At 44.5% G+C, this 20,746-nt stretch overlaps 1 protein-coding gene across 1 annotated transcript in view; it reads right to left on the bottom strand.

The window, feature by feature from the left end:
- Nucleotides 1–356: 356 nt before the first annotated feature.
- Nucleotides 357–20,746, bottom strand: part of nrgna (neurogranin (protein kinase C substrate, RC3) a) — a 71,545-nt gene continuing 51,155 nt past the window's right edge. The window contains exon 3 of the mRNA XM_038779357.1: nucleotides 357–3,448. Coding sequence (XP_038635285.1) covers nucleotides 3,378–3,448 — 71 coding nt within the window. The 3' untranslated portion in view covers nucleotides 357–3,377. The remainder of the gene's footprint in view (nucleotides 3,449–20,746) is intronic.

Here is a 20,746-nt window from a genome sequence, read left to right as displayed (position 1 = left end):
CATCCTCACCTCTCTTGCCTCTTTTCAGACACTCCTTTGAAACCTACCTCTTTGACCAAGCTTTAATAATTTCTTAGATGGGTCCAGTGTAGTGCCTTGGGATGATTTACTTTATTTAAGGCGCTATCTAAATGCAGTTGGTTATTGTGGTGGTGGTGTTGCTGAATAGCCTGTTTTGGTGCTGTACGTGCTGTGTCACATGAACGCATATACACATGTCCATGCTTGCACGCACACATACAGAACAAGACAATCTAATTTCTTGTAAAAACTGCTCAGAATCACCAAGCTTAACCAATGAGTCTCGCAGATGTTGTGACCAAGTCAATTATAATACCTCATTTTGATTTGAACCATTTTTTTTTCCATTAATGGGAGAGAAAGGAGAAAACTGACCTTGAAAAGAAGAAAAATGCCTCAGCGTAAGAACAGAAACTGAAACTCAAAAATAAACAGAAGTCTGGCAAACATTTGAAATTTTTGGCATTGAGTCAATCTTGCAAGCAGGGTGTGAAATCATGAAAGGTCAGATATGGAGCATTGTGGACTTTGCTGTAGAGCTGGGCACAGAGACAAGGAAGATCACTTTGAACAAACCTGATGGGTTGGAGCCCACTGCGTTGGGTGAAACTGTGGCTTTACAACCTGCCCAGTATCACTCTCCACTGGCTTCAGTGGAGAATTGGGCCAGTATTACATCTGATTACATCAGTTTTCCCTTGAATAAATTAGGTTGAAACTGCCTCCAACATTCCTTGCAGGGCCTTCACTTACATGTTGACCCTAGGGTTTGCCAACTCTAGCTGGACATATTCCAGGAAACATCGGGGGAAAATGACACCACGGAATGCATGCGGCCTGGCATGGGTGGGTGCTACATTTATGAATTAGATGTACAAGTAGAGGTACATAAGTATCAATCCTGCCCCACTCCCTCTTACTGCTGTCGATGCACAGTAATTCTGGTGGATGTGAGGGTCAGGGAGATACTGTCAGCATCAAAACAGGAAGGTCTCAATCAACTGAGCTGCTACTTTGCCTCTGGCACAGCTGTGTCCAGCCACGACTCTCACCCTTGACATCAACCCCCGACGTTTGAATTGGCAAGTCATGTCACTGCCTCCACTCCCACCAGCCTTCATGTCCCCAGGGTGCTGTACGCTGCTCTCCACCAGACAGGGATACAGAGAATACATTTCCCACCAGTACCACGGGACTCACCTTCCTGGATTTAGAGGATAATAATGCTTGTGGGCAATACTGGTCCAACTCACTCAACGGAGTCAATGAAATATTATTTAAAATCTCCCAGAAGGCTTTCATTGGCCACCGAGAGATTGATCCTGATTCCAGGTGACTCCCAATCACCCCAAGAGTGAATTGGAGCTTTAGTTAACACCCTTTTGCCGAAATATTCCGACAGGCACACCACTGTGTCTGATAGGAAGTTATGTTGAAGTTTGCTACTGGATTGGGTATTTAATAAGCATCAAAAAACATCAGCGGGGTCTAGTTCTCAATGTTGTGGATCCATCTTAACGTGCTATCAGCAGTGAGTTAATGCTTTGTTCAAACATTAGTAAGTATCAGAATCTCTGAGGTTTCCTGCAAAAGATATGGACATTTGAGAAATTGAAACACTTGGGCCAGAAAGAAACTTATGTGCAGATCAGGATGTTGGATATGATCTTTTACTGTATTCAAAGAAACATGGGAAAAACAGAGCGCAGAGTGCTAAATCAGCAGTCATAGCTACTGCTCTGAAAGAGGGAAGCTAGATAACAGTAGATCAAAATACTGTGAACAGTTGTCAGGGGAATTAAGACTGACCCAGCCTCCAGTTTTATTTTCTAACTGCATGTGAGACGACCTTCCGAATCCAACCAAAGCAGTATCAGTAAATTTGTCAAAAAGAAAGATGTGGGCAATGTTCTCCCAACCCTCCTGAAAACCCAATATTCCGGTTGTCCTTTGATCTTCGGCTGGCAGAAATTTGCTCCCCTGTTGCCCCAATGGCTGAGAGACAAACGACTGGCTCATTGCATGAAGCTTTAGATACCTTGAAATTCCTCAACGTTTGAACAAAGCATCAATTTAACTCTATAGATCGGTTGCTTCTCAGGCCCAACATCAAATATCACACAAGGCTTGCCAGGTACCAGAGACTCCTCCCAATCATAGAGCTTTGCTCATTTCTGTTCAAGCAGCCATACTTGTTGGCATGGTAGGTACAGCCAAGGTAGTATGGAACTGGAGGAAAACATAAAGAATGTTAGTTGTTACATCTGATCATCCGTTAGATTGGGAAACGTGTTCGCCCGTCACATAACCTATTCACAGTCAAATCTTCCAGATGGTATGCACTCCAACTTTCTGCATGACTCCCAGAGCGCACCAATATGAGGGAGAGATTCAGCATGAATTGAACGACAGAATCTCAGGATTTTAACATCTGGGTTGAACATTTTGCATTTATTGAAAATTCCATTACTGGTTATAAGTTTAAATAGAAAACCCCTCTGTTAGTGTCTGAAATTCGGTTCAGTTTAATTTTTTCTGGGGGTAGGTAAGGGGGAAAAAGAAACTCATGCTTAAAAGCTAAACAAATAAGCCTCTAACCCTTCAAGGCATTGAGGCAACTCATTACCCTGTGTACAACAAGTTCGTCACAAAAGGTTCCAATTCATGCAGCATGCATTCACACTCATTTCTGTTGCTCTATTGTAATCATATCTGTCTCTTGTTTAAAAAAAATAGTAACTCGTCCAAAGACTTCAAGACTGTTTAGAGAGAAAATGAATGACGGTACAAATGAAATTTCCACCTGACAATCAGACCCATCGCTGATTTGGCTGACGGGAGATTCTGATTGACTGGAGCTGGGGGGCCATTATTGTATCGAAGACCAGGCTTCCTACTGCCGATTATTCATAGATTATTCATCTGTAATATCATCTGGGAATTAAATAAATTCAATCATAAAGGCAATATATTAAGCTTCAATCTCCTGGTCAATCTGATATTAGAGTACCAGAGCCAGCTCAGCCACAAACTCCAACATCCACATACATGCTCAAAATAAAATGGCCATGGACTATTTTGTCCCTGAAATGAAGGGGAGACAACCAAAGATGCAAGGACTGAGGGAGAAGGAATTAAGGAAATCTATGAGAAAAAGAGCAAAGAAGTGAGAAAGAGAGGAATTCAGGGTCAGCGGATCTGCTGACAGGTGGAAATATACAACCTAATCCAGGATAAAGCAGGAACATTTCGCAAAGAGTACAAATTGGAGAGACCTCATTAAATTAATCCTGCACAATATTGTTCCGAGGTTCACTGGAAGTTTTGACAAGTTGTGTCACTGTGTCTCCTGGCCCTCACTGCTCAGGCGCTGCTGCCTCTGCCTCACCTTCTACTTCTTCAGATGCTTTCCCTCCATCTTCAGGGGCTGTGGAAACATTTAGATTCGATTATTAAACAAGTTTGATCTCCATTTAACTCTACAGTCAGATTACTGTGTAAGAAATCATAGGGTCCAATTATTTGCAAGAGCATTGCTTGTCTTGTAAAATCATATTGATTTGATCATTGCTGTAGTTTTGCTGCCACTTTTCAATCTCAGTGGATGGAACATTACAGGGACGTTCATCAGTGATTTCCTATGAGTGATGGGCAACTTCGGCTAGTGAATGGGCTGCTTGCATGGCCCTCATTCATCTCAGTGGGCCGCGAGATTGAAATCAGGCTTGTTCACTAACCATGACCCCATGAATAAGATTAAATACATCTAATACACGCAAATATCTCATAATAAGTTAGAGAAAATGCTTAATCATTTATATATTAATAGAAATATCATCAACTTCAATTGGTAAAAACAAAAAAAATTGTTACACTTTGCTCACATAGTCAATGTTGTGAGTGATCGGCACACACTTCACCTCACTTATCCCTGGCTTTACGTTTGGATCACTTCAGTCACCCCAGTCAGTAAAAAGGTCAGCGAGATGTGACAACCCTGCCTGTTGGCAACAGTCATCAAACTGTCTCGTGGGCTGCTCTCAGAACGCAATGGGCCGCATGTGGCCCCCGAGGCCGCAGGTTGCCTACCACTGCATTGGACAGTTTATGAGGGTGAGACTCCGTGACAGAAGCAAGCGTTACGGACACCTGGTCAGCACTCAACCGTGGCTTAGAAGCTGAACCAGAGCCATAAGTTTTTTTTAAAGTTTTCAGATGGTGTGGAAAGATGGATTTCTTCCAGGAGTGATAATATAAGAAATGGGTCTTGGTTATTTTATAAACAAACTCCACAGTTCCTGCAGTTTCTTTCTTTACAACCTGCTGCCTTATGAGTAGCTCTCTCCCGTGTTGTGGCTATTGTCTCTCCTCTTTGATTTCATGCAGATGATTGCTGGTAAGCTAGAGATCCTGTCAAAACTGATGCTGGATCTCAGCTTTCTTCTGAATCTGCCTTTCCAGACTAGCTTTCTCTTCCATGTAACCATCACTGATGCTTCCTGCTGGACGAAGTTCCCATTCCAGCTGCTTCCTAGTCTTCAGTTCTCCATTCACTCTGTCAAGGAGCTTTAATTTTCATTTACGTATATCAGCCAAATCTGTTCATACCTGTGTTGTCATTAGCGGACTGAGCTGTCGTGGGTATTGTTTAATGGGAAACATCACTTACGATAACTATATCCTGTGTAATTACTCTTGTACATCACACGTTATCCCCCCCCCACGCAGTTCTATGTGACTGTAATGACTCTTTCAGGTCATTTTGATTTTCCTCCAGAAGGTAATTCAATAATTTATCTTGATTTTTGAATGTTTAATTGTTCAATTTATTGTTCATTGTTCAATTTAATTTGAGGAATGTCAAATTTAGAATTGTCTGGATTTAACACTTCTCCCTGAGTTACAATGACGAACACTTCCTCCTTATTTCCTTCTGTATTAAAATAACCTTTCAGCATTAACCTGACACATTCTGTAAGTCCTCCTTCTATCTGGCATTCTTCTCAAATGATTTGCCTCACTTATTTACCTTTCAATAGGATGAGACCCATTAAATCTTGCTTTTGATCGTTCCTTGAATCTGGGAATGGGTATCAAAGGTGCTGGTTTGATTACCGCCTGATGTTAACCTATTACCTGACATGTATGACAAAATTCAATTACATCCTTATGCAGTCCAGATCAATAGATATTTATTTGTATTTTTGCTCGAGTCTTCCTCACCCCTAAATTACCTCCTACTGGAACATCATACTTTACCTGCAAAACCTTCTTTCTATAACCCACCAGTAATACCACTTGATGAACCTCTGCCAATTTCTCATCTGCTTGAATATGTGAAGGCCTCCATTTTCTCATTAGTACATTATTTCTAATATAATAACATTCCAGTATATACTCAAATTCCATTTCCGTATATGCTTTCTGGTATAACTTCTTTATCTTTGAATCTCTTTATTGTAATTCAGCCAACTTGCTTGAACTAAAGCCATCTGCTTTGTCCATCACCTGCTGTATTACCCCTCTGATCAAACATGGTTCCTGACAATTCATCCACCACTTGCTCTTTGCCTTGACTAATCATCTGATCAAATATGATTTCTGACAATTGAATCTCATCCTCCCTATCAGCACTCCTCAAGTTCTCTTCCTCCTGCCTCAGCCTGTTTTGTGAATGGGTTACCAAACATTCAGGAAACACTCCCGGATATACAACTCGCCACATCTCTGATGTTTGATTTTCTACTGGCTTTTCAAGCACAATAGGCTTCTCTACTATCTGTGATCCAGTTATATCATCGCCCAGGATAAATTGTGCCTCTGCCAATGCTATTTCTTCAATTATTCCTATTACTACTTCGCCACTCTTCAACAGACTTTTTAACCTTACCTACTGCTCTCACCACCAATCCCACATATCCCTTTTTCGAAACTGTTTTCTAAACCATATATCTCCTTATCTCTCAACATTAAAGATTGACTTGCCCCTGTACCTCTTAAAATCTTAATTGCCTTACCTACATTAGCCTCACAAACAAAATCCTTCAAAAGGTCTGGTATATCTGTATCTGCCAGCTTCTGATCTGGTTGTACACTCTGTGGCATCCCTTCCACTGGGACAATCATTTGTTCTGCCATTTTTATATACCCTACGGGCTTCTACAGTTTTGCCAAGTCTGTCTTCTGAGCACTTCTTGTAAGTCATCAACAAGGCGACTTCCCATGTCCAGCTTTATTACAATGAAACCACTTGAGTTTTCACATCTTGCAACCACTATCATTTCCTTTTTACACTGAGGCAAACTCTCCTTAACATCAAACTGTCCTCTGCATGGACCCCCTGTGAACTTCTTATGTTTCCAGTTTCTATCCTTCTTAGATTTAAATTGACGTTGGACACTAGCCTTTGCTTTATGCACAAATTCAAAAGAGTCAGCCATTTCTGCGGCCTGTCTAGCCATTTTAAATCTCTGCTCTTCCACATGAGTTCTCACTACTGCGGGAAGGGAATCTTTAAATTCCTTCAAAATAATAATTTCCCTACTAAACCTTTGACTTGGAAGTATTTCTTCTTCCTCTAGACCTTCTCCAGCTCCTGCCTTTAACTTCAATCTTTGGAGCTGTTGCTGTCCTCGCAGTGCCACTATCCAAAGTTCAAATTGTCTGTCTTTCCTTTGCTTCTGCCATAGCCAATCTCTCTCTCTTCCTTTGCTAATCTTTCCCTTTCTATTTCAATCTTATTCCTTTCCATTTCACTTTGCAAAATCCTCTCTTTTTCATTGGCTTCATTTCCTATCTCCATTTCTCTCAGTTTTTGCTGCATTTCCAATTCTTTAATTTTTAATTGGATTCGAGCAAATTCTAACTGATCATCGTTATCTTGGCTGATTGCCCACTCCTGTTTATACAAAAGAACAGAGCCATGTTATTGATATGCAACTGACTTTCCATTGATGGACAAAGAGGCCATCACACTCTGCAATGGGCTAACAGCTGATCAGACAGGATGGTCCCAAAGTACAATGGATCTGAGGCATCCTGTGTATTCCCACTAACAAGTTTAAGCCAGACCGGGACAATGTAACTCGGACAGGTGTTGGCGGTTCCCTCTGACTCTGCGCTAGCAGGATTTTCTTCCCTCTGTCTGTTTAACCCTTAAATAGCCTGTTGCGTTGGGTCTCAGTTTTGGACAGTTTCCTCATATCTCCTTCACATGACACAAGCATTTGGAAATTCAGCCCCTTGCTTTCTGACAGTGCCAGTGGGCACCAGTCACACTGCTGTGATTCACTCAGCAGCTGTTGTTCATGCAGGAACCCAGAGAACAAGGACCTGCTTTACAGACTGTGATGCCCACAACCCAGATTGGACGAGATGAAAATGACTGATAATCAGTTTGACAAAATCAGTGCAAAATGGCACACTGGGTGTGGAGAAGATATCTAAAATCGCAACATCAATTTCCATCAATAAAAACTGGAAATAGAAAGTTGGTCAATCCATGATCCAAAAAAAACCTAAGAATGTTTGAAACCTCAATATCAGAAACACGATTTTTCAGTCGCCATAGCAAGGCCTGGAATTTCTGGACTTTTAAGCAATGAGCTGCATCATAGCCCCAACAAAACTGACCAGAACTACAGGGCTTCACGGCGCTGAGGTCCCAGGTTCAATCCCGGCTCTGGGTCACTGTCCATGTGGAGTTTGCACGTTCTCCCCGTGTCTGCGTAGGTTTCGCCCCCACAACCCAAAAATGTGCAGAGTAGGTGGATTGACCACGCTAAATTGCCCCTTAATTGGAAAAACTAATTGGCTAATCTAAATTTATTAAAAAAAAGAACTACAGGGCTTAAAGCAAATGTGGAAATTCTGAAGTTGTAGTCTGTCAATCAGTGCTCCAGCGTGGATGGTGATTGGACCCCCTTTTGCCTGCCCCTCTCCCCGCCCCTTCCCCGGGGCCGCAATCACTAAAACACGTCACTGTTTCAAATCCTATAAAAAGTTACACCATATTCACTGAGGTATAACTTGGATTTTAGACATGATCAGAATAATAACTGTAGCATAAATGAGGGTTAATGTGGGCCTGAGTATAGTACCGCCCACACAGAGATGTAAGAGAGCACATGACATCCACCTAGGGTTAGCTAAATGTTGGACAGAGCCGTGAAGAAGGTAAGTTTAATAAAGCGATGGGAGTCCGGTGAGTGTCTGAAAATACTTTTATTTAGCAACAACATTACTTACAAGGGGCCCGGTTACACCACACCGGGTCCGCTCTCCTTTCTAATCGGCGCGACAGTGGCCAACCATTTGTACTAGTGCTGGGTAAACTATCCCACCCATAGCATGGGAGCCCACAGTTCCAATGAGCACGAGGAAACAATCATTCCTAGCTGGTTGAGTCCCATGCAGGTTATTACAGCAAGAGACGTGCAGAGGAATTACTTTCTCCGGTGGGGGAAGATAAAAAGCAAAGAAGCATACTCCGAGAATTAGATCCAGGAGGAAAATCTGGAAGCACGTTTCTGAACAAAGGTTCATGTGGATTTGGGTGAACTCTCTCTTTCCTGAGAGGTTGTAGATGTTAGGGGTCAATTTTGACTTTTACAACTGAGATTGATGGATTTAGGTTTATAACAGTAATCTATATTGTCACAAGTAGGCTTATATTAACACTGCAATGAAGTTACTGTGAAAAGCCCCTAGTCGCCACATTCCTGCACCTGTTTGGGTACACAGAGGGAGAATTCAGAATGGCCAATTCACCTAACAGCACGTCTTTTGGGACTTGTGGGAGGAAACCGGAGCACCCAGAGGAAACCCACGCAGACACGGGGCGAACATGCAGACTCTGCACAGACAGTGACCCAAGCTGCGAATCGAACCTGGGACGCTGGACCTGTGAAGCAACAGTGCTATCCACTGTGTTACCGTGCTGCCCTTAATGAGGGTATCGAGGAGAAAGAGCAAAGGGAGGCAAATTAAGTTGAAGGTGTCGGGAGTTATGATTTAATTAAATGGCGGAGTAGGGCCAAGGAACTGAATGACATACTCCTGTTCCTATTTTAATAAAGCTGTAGGTCTGTTTGTTGAGTGTCAGTCAATTTTCTAATTTCCTACTGTCCCACTGACTTTCTGATGGTGAGTGTGTTGAGGCAATTGAAATGTTAGTGTTGAAACAATAGTCACAACATGACTACGCTCTGGAGTATGTTGGTACTGCAGGCACTGTTGCTTGGCAACTGACGTTAAAAAAGAGCTTAGAATCTTCAGAACATCACAAAGTGCTTTATAACCAATAAATTACTTTTGAAATGTCATCCCCGCTGTATTTAGGCCAACATAGCAGACAATTTGCACACAGGAATTACATATAAATGGCAAAAAAGAAGTGGCCTGATAACCATCAGAAATTCCTTGGGTCTGCTCCCGATCGGCCAGCTTAACTTTGGCGGACGATCGGTGAAACCTCAGACAGGTGAATAAATGGGCTTCCAGTGCCAAGTCAGGAGAACTGCCTGAGGAATTGATGGTGTCAGTTGAGGTAGGAGTTGTTGTCTGGAAGCCAAGAGAACGGTCAGCCCGTCTTCAAATGGTGCTCTGGGATTGTTCAGATACCCATTTGACCAGACATTGAGGTGCTTCCTGCTTATCTGAAGAACACCATCCCCAACAATGTCTTCAGTACAATATTGACCTTGGAGGATGTATTTTGTGGAGGTCTTGTGACGCAGTGGATACTATCCCTTCCTCTGAGCCAGAAGCTCTTGGTTCGAGTCCCACCCCAGGACCTAATGACCAAGGAAGATGCATTCATAATACATTCAAACAGGTTGAGTGTCAACATGAAAATCCTTCCAACCTGCCAATGGTTGGTGGTAAGAGAGGGAGAGACTCCTGGTCAACCACGCTTGATGTGGAGCAGCACCCCGCAAGCTATAAGCCCCTGGCGATAGACCAGCGGCCTGTTACAGGAATTAGTAGCTATGGAAACAGATGAAAGACTGCTTTTGTGCACCACTAGGTACAGGAAGAGAATAGAAGATGGTAATGTATTTAAGTCTGTGAGCTATGGATTGCAGTGCGCCATTTTTCTTTGGATTAGGAACCGAAAGGTCCAATATGTGCTGGGTCTTCCGTACACTAATTCTGTGTCAGGTACGTGCTCCAGACCATATCGGTTAGGATGACAAGTAGTCGTTTGGGTGTCTTTCAGACCATAGCCTATTTAAATCAGGGGCCGACGGTTCATTTGCTCTGTAAGCAGTAATCACCAAACTAGTGACCTTTTAAAGAGATAGTGAGCAGCTGCGAAGAGGAAGATAAGTAACAATATTTTTATTCACCTGGATGTGGAGTCCATTGGAGCAGGAACTCTCCTCCAAGCACCACACTCAAACTCCGGTTGCTGCTGACCTACTTTCATTTTCCTCATGCTTGCCTCATACCCTCACCCAGCCAATTTTCCAGCTATCGTATCTGGTTATCACCCCCAAACCCTTATCACCCTCAATGGCACCTGCCGTCCACTGTTCACCAGTAACATTGCTCATGTGGGGGACCCACAAGCTCACTTAGAGATCGGGGCACCCTTTCAAAATTGAGGCCTGATTGGGGGGTGAGTTCAGTTACTTTGTGAGTTTCCAATCTCAGCCTGTTTGGAAGCCTAGTTCAGAACTGAAGCATCTCTCAGGATAGTCATTAATTTTAATTTTAATGGTCAGTTCAAAAGTGAAGTTAAATGTTGCAACAAATATTTAAATGAACAAAATATTGCAGATGCTGGAATCTAAAATGACGGGTGCAATTGACCTGAATGGGCAGAGAGAGTTGAGCAGCGGACAATTAGCTGGGTATTTCCTGACGCGCGGAGCGCCAAGAAACACCAGGCTATCGAATGGCTATTCGGGTCCCAGTGATGAGAATAATTTCATCCCCAGTGATGAAACTAACTCTAAGTGTAGGCTAAACCGGTGAGAAACCTCAGAGCCCAAAAAGTGACTTCAGCAGGGAATGTGCGCCTGAGTCCGCAATCAGCCCACGTTATCTGCACTGCGGAGCTCCATAGCCCCTCACGCACACACTCGCACTGCACCATTCCCGTCCCGATCAATGTCACGTAAAAAATGCCAGCTTGGCACCTGGGCAGACACCCTGGCAGTGCCCCTACCAGCTGGCAGCGCCACCTGGGCACATTGGCAGTGCCAGGGTGCCGGGATGGAATTACCAGTGTGCCCTTCAGGCACCAGCAGTGCCACCCTGCCCAGAGAGCAAGCATCTGAGGGCCTCCAATCCATTGGGTGACAGGGGCACTGCCAGTGTGCTAGGTCGGCATTTTCCCACACTGTGGATCAGGCCCAGAGTGCCCTGTGCGGGTGCAGGGTGGGTTTGAGGTCCTCCTTATCAGTGAGTTGGGGCTTGGGGGGTTTGGGCTAACGAGAGTTTGGGATGCCATTTAAAAATAGTGTCCTGATCTCCTTCTGCATTGAAGAGTTCCGGCGAGCAGAGCTCCCCAGTGCAGAAAACGGGACTAAGTGTGGCCTCGGCCACACATTCCTTGCTGTAGCCCCCAATCTACCCGAATAACTGTTCAATAGCCTGGTGTTTCTCAGCGATAGTGCCAGGAAACACCCAGCTAATTGTCCGCTGCGCGACTCTCTCTGCCCATTTGGGTAAATTGCACCCGTCATTTCAGATTCCAGTATCTGCAATATTTTATTTATTTAAAATATTTGTTGCAACATTTAACTTCACTTTTGAATTGACCATTAAAATTAAAATGAATGACTATCCAGAGGGATGCTTCAGTTCTGAACTAGGCGTCCAAACAGACTGAGATTGGAAACTCACTAAGGAACTGACCTCACCCCCCCCCCACTCCTGCAGGATCCCAAAAAGGGGACAAGGTGATATTGCGGTATTGTCACTGGATGATTAATCCAGAGACCTTGGGTCCAGGGTTCAAATCACATCACGGTGGAATTTAAAATTCAATTAATTTTTAAAATCAAGAATTGAAAATTAGTCTCAGTAATTGTGATGGTGGCAACAAAGTTATAACACGAACCCATCTAGTTCACTAACATCCTTTGGAAGGAAATCTGCCATTCTTACCTGGACTGGCCTACATGTGACTCCAAACCCACAGTAATGTTGGCTCTTAAGTGCCCTCTGTAATGGCCTAGAGAGCAACTCCATTCAAGGGCAATTAGGAATGGGCAACAAATGCTGGCCTTGCCAACAATGCCCACATCACGGACAGAATAATTACATATTTTTAAAATTGTAGTTAATTGAGCACACAGACCCTGAGCCTGGCTTTCTGATCCAGGCTCCTGTTCAGCTGGATTCTGTGCTCAGACCGCACCTGAACCTGACTCCTTGCCAACTATATTGATAGATGAAGACTAGTCACTTGGGGGTGCTGCTGGAGAGATACCAGTGCCCGTGAAGCCTGCCATATCCAAAAGGGGCTGGTTTAGCACACTGGGCTAAATCGCTGGCTTTTAAAGCAGACCAAGGCAGGCCAGCAGCACGGTTCAATTCCCGTACCAGCCTCCCCGAACAGGCGCCGGAATGTGGCGACTAAGGGCTTTTCACAGTAACTTCATTTGAAGCCTACTTGTGACAATAAGCGATTTTCATTTAATTTCAAAATTCGTGAGGGATCCACTTTACAACCATTATCCAATCGGAGGCAAAATGCATCTGATAAACCAGCAGATTCACAAACTTCAGTTTGCACCCACAAGGTGTGATTCTTGGAACCGTACAACATCAGAGGAGGTCGCCATGCCAATTGCCTCTGTACCTGCTTTTCAAAAGAATTATCCAATTACTTTCACAACCGTAACCTTTCCTCATAGCTCAGCAAATTTTCCTTTCCAGCTAAAAATCCAGCTTTCCTATTCAATGTGCTTCCTTCACTGTTTCAGCCAATACATTTACAGATTATAACAACTTGCAGTGCACAGAAAATTCTCTTTATTGAGTATGAAATTGGGTCCCAAGCTGAGTCATTGTCGGTCCTTCTTACATGTCAGTGCCTCATTCCAGTCTATCTGCACATCAGCACAGCTTCCACTGCATTTCTTTGCTGCACAGAACGATACAGAATAATAAGATAAAGAAGATGTGAATATTCTTGTGCTTCAGAGTATACGCTGACCCGGTCACATTGCAGTCGCAGGTCAATGCATCATTAGCTCAAACCATTTGACTGCGCTGTTCTATGCCGCAAATCCACTCAACAAGATCGGTTTGACAATTACAGGGGTGGTACGGTGGCAAAGTGGTTAGCATTGCTACCTCATAGCGCCAGGGAACCAGGTTCAGTTCTGACCTTGGGTGACTGTCAGTGTCGAGTTTGCACTTTCTCCCCTTGTCTGCATGCGTTTCCTCCGGGTGCTCCGGTCTCCTCCCACAGTCCACGATGTTCATGCTAGCTGGATTGACGATGCCATATTACCCCTTTGTGCCCAATGATGTGTAGGTTAAGTGAGGTTATGGGGATATGCCAGGGAAGCAGGAGTGGCCTGGGTAGGGTGCTCTTTTAGAGGGTTGATGCAGACTCAGTGGGCCGAATGGCCTCCTTCAGCACTGTATGAATTTTATGATTCAACAAAGTCTAACAGTTAAAAAATTATAGAGCAGGTGCTTAAAGTAACATAGGAACATGAAAAGACTGATCCTGTATGTAACCCTGTTCCACCATTCAGTGCAAGGCTCACCTGTATCTTTCATTAGTTATTTACTCCTCTTATTCTAATAACCCTTCTTGTCATTTACTAACAAAAATCTATCAATCTCCATATTACAATTTTAATTTGGCCCCCCGTTTTTTGGGAAAGACCAGTCCAGATTTCCACCACCTTTTCTGAGAAGCTTTGAAAATGTCTAGCTCGAAGTGTCAAGCTTTTGCCCCCTTGTTCTGGACTCCCTCCCCTTTAATTTGATCAGTTAAAATGATGATTTAATCTTGGCGTACTGATGCTATTTCCAAAGCCACATTTAATTTTTGTTCCTATATTTGTGGCGAGATGAACCATCAAGGCATTTTCTCTTCAGGTGGGTTGCCTTCGTCTCACTGGGCTCAACCCAGTTAAGGCCAAACAGTGGGCCGATCCCGCTCCACCCGGCATGTTTTCCAGCGGCAGAGGCGGCTCACCATTGGCCATAGGCGAGATCTTCCGGTCTCGCAGAGGTCTATGGTGTTTTAGATGGCTCGCCCTCCCAGCCGTGGGATGTCACCTTCAGCAGGGTCCTGCCCACTGTAAACTATTTAAAGTCTTATTTGAGTTAGTCATCAAAAATATCAAAATTAAATTTATCAACAACAACAATATGCATTAACAAGCGCTTTTAATATTGCACAATAAAAAATGAAAGAAAGAAATAGCGCTTTTCATGACCAGCGGACATCTCTAAATTCTTTATAGCCCAGTAAATACTTTTTATTGTGTGATCACTGTTGGAGTGCAGGGAACACTGCAGCTAATTTGGGACACAAACTCCCACAAACAGCAATGCAACACTGACCAGATAATCTGTGATGTTGACTGAGAGGTAAATAGTGGCCAGGCCACTGGGAATACCTCCCCTGCTCTTCTTCAAAATAGTGGCAAGGGATCTTTTATACTCACCCAAGTAGACAGATGGGGCCTCAGGTTGACCTCTCAGCTGGAGGATGGCACTTCCAACAATGCTGCTTTCCCCACCGCACTGGAGTGTCATCCTCGATTCTTGTGCTCAGGTCCTGAGGGTGGGGCTTGAACGCAAAACCTTGGGCTCAAAGTTGAGAATGCAGCCAACCGAGCCGCAGCTGTCACGCCAAATTCCCCAGGTGCTTCACAGGAGTGTTGCCAGGTGGGATTGATGGTACTGAGGCACATCAGGAGATATTAAGACAGATGACTGAAAGCTTGGTCAAATATAAAGAAAGAGCATCATAAAGGAGATTAGTGAGGTCGAGACGTGGACAGCTTTAGAAAGGGAGTTCCAGAGCTCAAGGCCTCGACAGCTGAAGGCCTTGAATTCTGGGGTAATGAAAGTCAGGCAGGAACAAGATGCCAGAATTGGAGGGGTGCAGGGATCTCTGTAGGGTGGTCAGGGAGTGCCAGACTGCCCACTGGCCAGTACCAGATTACTTTATGTCTGGTGTTTTGTGCTTTAGGTGCATTGTAATGGAGCACCAGAAGGGGGCCTGTACCCTTCTTTCTCTGCCTGCAGCAGACTGAAAGAAAATGGCACAAACAAAAGGAGGGTTTTCATATTTTTACCCTCCCACCGACCTCTTGAACTGCGTTGAATCTCCATGTATAATGATGTCACCCCCACGTGTAGCATCAGTGCCTGAATTGCATCCAGCAGTGGCCACCTTAGATCTCTGAAGGTTCTAGGCCAGAGGAAGTTACAGAGATAAGGAAGAGTGATTTGAAAATGAAGTTCAGCAAAGAATACCTGTGCTGTCTCTTTCCAACAGGAGCATGCGCTGCTCTTTTACCGTCAGTGATTCTGATAAAAGATGCAGTAAAATTTCTTCAAACAGGACCAATTATTCACATGGGTTCTGCAATGCTTTTAGCTATAAGTTTGTAATAATGACATCTGATCATGAAGATGTGAAAACCTCTGGATCTGTCTGTTTAGCTTGTTTAATTTGGAAACATGAATTTGTAAAAAAAATTAATTCTGGAAAAGGTTTCTTGTTAAATGCCTTCCTTGAGTGCATCTGTAGGTGGTATATGTAGGTGTTATGTTGAAGCAACTGGTGTGCAGGTTAATTAGTCTATTGTGACACACAAGTGAGAAGAAAATTTGACATCCGTTTGAAAAATATGACATTTGGCATCTAGTTTTTATTCGAAAAATATTCAGTCACACCATTCCAAACTTGTACTGCCTGGCCTAGAAATGGATAAATTAGCAATTAGCAGTTCCCCCACATGTGATGTTGGGTTCTTTGACACTTTGTTATTAGATGGCGCTGTCCAGTTTGGTGTCCCTTCACCACTCCAGATCATCCAGATGCACTTGAAATCACCGACTGGATTGAATGGATTGACTCTCGCCGGAGCAGAAGTGGGAGCTGCTGAAGGATGACCAGCCACTCACTGCTTGAGCCATGGTAATTAACCTAAGGGAAGCATTTTTGTGAATTGCATCTGCAATGAGAAGACCCATCACATCCTTAACTTCAAGCATGGTGAAGTGGCCTCCTTGCAGCACAATACTGAGGCCAGAGGAGCAGGTATTGTTTCCTCCAACCTGATCAATGGGCCACGGGACCATCCTCGTGATCATTGGCTGCAGGAGATAAGGCTGTGGTATCCCACATTCCCGCAAAAACAGCAAGTCAGCTTTGACCTTGGCAATCCAAGGTTGAAACACGTCACATAGTAGACTTAATGCTACACACATTAATGAAACCAATCTTTAGACCCATTTTAAAGCTGTTTGTCACTTACCAGATTGAAAAAGTGACCTAGAGTTGGGATTGTGCTTGGGACTTCACTGCTTCCAGTTACCTAGAACTGGGGTTGTATTGGGGACGTCACTGCTCCCAGTTACCTGGAACTGGGGTTGTGTTGGGGACGTCGCTGCTCCCAGTTACCTAGACCTGGGAATGTGCTGGGGACGTCACTGCTCCCAGTTACCTGGAACTGGGGTTATATTGGGGACTTCACTGCTCCCAGTTACCTAGACCTGGGAATGTGCTGGAGACGTCACTGCTCCCAGTTACCTGGAACTGAGGTTATATTGGGGACTTCACTGCTCCCAGTTACCTAGAACTGGGGTTGTATTGGGGACTTCACTGCTCTCAGTTATCTGGAACTGGGGTTGTATTGAGGACTTCACTGCTCCCAGTTACCTGGACCTGGGGTTGTATTGAGGACTTCACTGCTCTCAGTTACCTGGAACTGGGGTTGTGCTGGGGACGTCACTGCTCCCAGTTACCTGGAACTGGGGTTGTATTGGGGACTTCACTGCTCCCAGTTACCTAGACCTGGGGTTGTGCTGGGGACGTCACTGCTCCCAGTTACCTGGAACTGGGGTTGTATTGGGGACTTCACTGCTCCCAGTTGCCTGGACCTGGGATTATGTTGGGGACTTCACTGCTCCCAGTTACCTGGACCTGGGGTTATGTTGGGGACTTCACTGCTCCCAGTTACCTGGACCTGGGGTCTTACAGTCATCTGGAAATATTCACTCTGGGTGGAGTCTACTTTCTGCCTAATTTGCACAGTAGCACAGACATTAGCACTGCTCCAGGGTCCCAGGTTTGATTCCCGGCTTGGGTCACTGTCTGTGCAGAGTCTGCCCATTCTCCCCGTGACTGCGTGGGTTTCCTCCGGGTGCTCCAGTTTCCTCCCATCAGTCCCGAAAGACGTGCTTGTTAGGTGAATTTGACATTCTGAATTCTCCCTCTGTGTACCTGAACAGGTGCAGGAATGTGGCGACTAGGGGATTCTTAGGGCGGCATGGTAGCACCGTGGTTGGCACTGTTGCTTCACAGCTCCAGGGTCCCAGGTTTGATTCCCGGCTTGGGTCACTGTTTGTGCGGAGTCTGCACATTCTCCCCGTGTCTTCATGGGTTTCCTCCGGGTGCTTCGGTTTCCCCCACAGTTCAAAGACGTGCAGATTAGGTGGATTGGTGAAGCTAAATTGGCCTCAGTGTCCAAAAAGGATGGGTGGGATTGCTGGGTTACAGGGTTAGGCTGGAGGTGTGAGCTTAAGTAGGGTGCTCTTTCCAAGGGCCGGTGCAGACCCGATGGGTTGAATGGCCTCCTTCGGCACTGTAAATTCTATGATTCTATGAATTATTTCCCATTTGTTTCTCTGTGGTAGGAGAGGTCAGTGCAAGGGATGCTTGGGGTGGGGAGGAGGGAATATTTTGACTGCATCAAGCTGAAAATTAGAACCGTAGAGCAACAGAATCCCTGCAGTGCAGAAGGAGGTCATTCAGCCATTCAGTCTGCACTAATGCTCTAAAAGAGCACCCTACCTCGGCCTACTCCGCCACCTTATCCCCGTAGCCTCACCTAACCTGCATATCTTTGGACACTAAGGGGCAATTTAGCACAGTCAATCCACCTAACCTGTACATCTTTGGATTGTGGGAGGAAACCGGAGCACCCGGAGGAAACCCACGCAGACATGAGGAGAAAGTGCAAACTCCACACAGACAATCACCCAAGGCCAGAATTAAACCCGGTTCCCTGCCGCTGTCCCACTGTGCCAACCATAACAACTTTTGATACTTTCATTACTGACCTCTTTCCTTGTTTAAGCCAATTAAATATTGCACCGACTGCCGTGGTGGGGTTTGAACCTTTGTCCCTACACCTACTAGTCTGGACCTCTGGATTACTAGTCTATTGATATTCCCACTATGCCATTGTCTGTCATGTGAACTCTCCCTGTCCCCTCTCCCTTATGCTCTTAGGACACTTTTCAGGAATCTCTCCCTTGTTCCTACCTCAAGGGTCTGAGTCTCCTCTCTCTCCAGGAAATATCTGTACACTGACTTGTGCCTCACAGTCCCTCTCTCTCAGAACGGTATTTTTACACTGATGGTTGTCTCTCAGTTACTCTCTCCTAGGGAGCTAGATATCTGTACACTAACTGATGTCTCAATACCTCTCTGTCATGGAACTATTTACACATTGACTGGTGTCTCAGAATCCATCCCTCTCAGAGAGGAATCTATGCAATGACAAGTATCTCTCAGTCCTCCTCTCACAGAATGGCATTTATTGTCAGGAAGCAGAGGTCATTTCCTTTTAGTCATTGACAAATATGTTTGACAATGTCAAGTTTAAGCAAAGTGTTTGGCTGTGTCTTGACATCTTGATGCTATCATGGCAAATAAAGTGGCAGAGCAGATACACGACCCAAATGGTTGGTTCCTGTTCCGCTGTGTTCCTACTGGAATAACTCAAAGTTTACCAACAGGAGTAGGTAAGGGCAGCACGGCAGCATAGTGGTTAGCACAGTTGCTTCACAGCTCCAGGGTCTAAGGTTCGGTTCCCGGCTTGGGTCACTGTCTGTGCGGAGTCTGCACGTTCTCCCCTTGTGTGCGTGGGTTTCCTCCGGATGCTCCGGTTTCCTCCCACAGTCCAAAGGTGTGCGGGTTAGATGGATTGGCCATGCTAAATTGCCCCTACTGTCCAAAAAGGTTGAGTAGGGTTACTGGATTAAGGGGGTAAGGTGGAGGTGTGGGTTTAGTTAGGGTGCTCGTTCCAAGAGCCGGTGCAGACTCGATAGGCCGAATGGCCTCCTTCAGCACTGTAAATTCTATGATAGAAGCAGCAAAATGCGAATGGGACCAGCGTGGCTGCAATTACAGTAGACATGTTGGATGAAACTACTTGGAGAGTATGGAAAGCCAACTAGATATCAATGATAACAAACAAAGGGGGAGCGTAAAAGCAGGAGTGACAACCGAGGATGGCATGTATAGTAGGATATCGGTTACAGTTTGGCAAGTCTGGAGATGTCTTTGTAGTTATACATGACTAAGTCTATATTGACTCTTGGAATAATTTACAAATATGCAGGAAAGGATAAAAGCTACAAGCTGATGCCGTGCTTGCGAATACACAGGGCTCTGTTCTAAGCTGTCCATGAGTTGTGGATCATTTGCCTCTTACACCACAATGTGGGTGGTACTGTACTAAATCCAACATTAACCCTACATGTGTCATGCCCTTATACAACAGTTTATTTGGTGCTTAGAATTTGCTTTATTAAAGTTGAAAACCAGATTTCTGTATTCTGCCCGTTCAAAATAGACTCAGGGCAAAACATTAAATCAATAGCTTGGACTCACACATTTCAAGTCAGTCAGGAAGCAGACAGATTAATAACAGGGAAGCGCAGCATCATTAGACGCATTCATACTGAGGGGAATTGGGAGATGTGGTTCAGAACTGAGAGAGAGTGCTTTCATGTAAAAATGCAGAAACTAGTTGAAAATGAACCCTTCCAGGGCAAAGGAAAAAGTCATCATAAAATTTAAGAAGTGCAACACAGCAGGCGATGGTTATTATTTGGCATGAGGGAATACAAATACGAAGGACGGGATGACCTGTGCCTTTTCAATTGTGGATAGCCTTTGGGAAATTAGGAGGTGAGTTACTCACTGCAGAATTGCCAGCTTCTGGCCTGCCCTTGTAGCTACAGTATTTATATGGCTGGTCCAGTTCAGTTTCTGGTCAATGGTAATCTCTAGGATGTTGATAGTGGGGAATTCAGAGATGGTAATGCTCTTGAATGCCAAGAGCCGATGTCCAAAACTTTAAGGTAGCCAGAGGAAAATTAGGGTCAGAGTAAGTGAGAGGCTGAACGTCAGAGGAAAAAAGACTAAATTTGATTTTTAAAAATTAAGAAAACAATCATCTTCTCTTGCAGGATAATGAATTGCATGAAAATTGGGACACGCTTCCTTGAGCCTCACAAAGTGATGCAAGAAACATTGGTCAGGACACTGAAAGAATTCCACTGCTCTTCTTTGAGAAATGCCATAGGATCTTTCACCCAAGGCGGCAGGCAAAGCCTCAGTTAAACATCAAATCCAACAGATGGTGTCACCAACTATTCGTCTGTTCTCAGCACTAGATTAAAATTTCAGGATAGATTGCATGTTCTTGCGTGCTGCTAACTTTTTAATCAAGTGTAGTCTTAATTCCTCTGGCCTTTAGCCTTTCTCTTACTCTGACCC

The sequence above is a fragment of the Scyliorhinus canicula genome, chromosome 19, assembly GCF_902713615.1.
Source record: "Scyliorhinus canicula chromosome 19, sScyCan1.1, whole genome shotgun sequence".
In the NCBI taxonomy this organism is placed as follows: Eukaryota; Metazoa; Chordata; class Chondrichthyes; order Carcharhiniformes; family Scyliorhinidae; genus Scyliorhinus; species Scyliorhinus canicula.
Note: the sequence above shows the minus strand (reverse complement) of the source record. Positions and strands in the feature narration are given on the sequence as shown.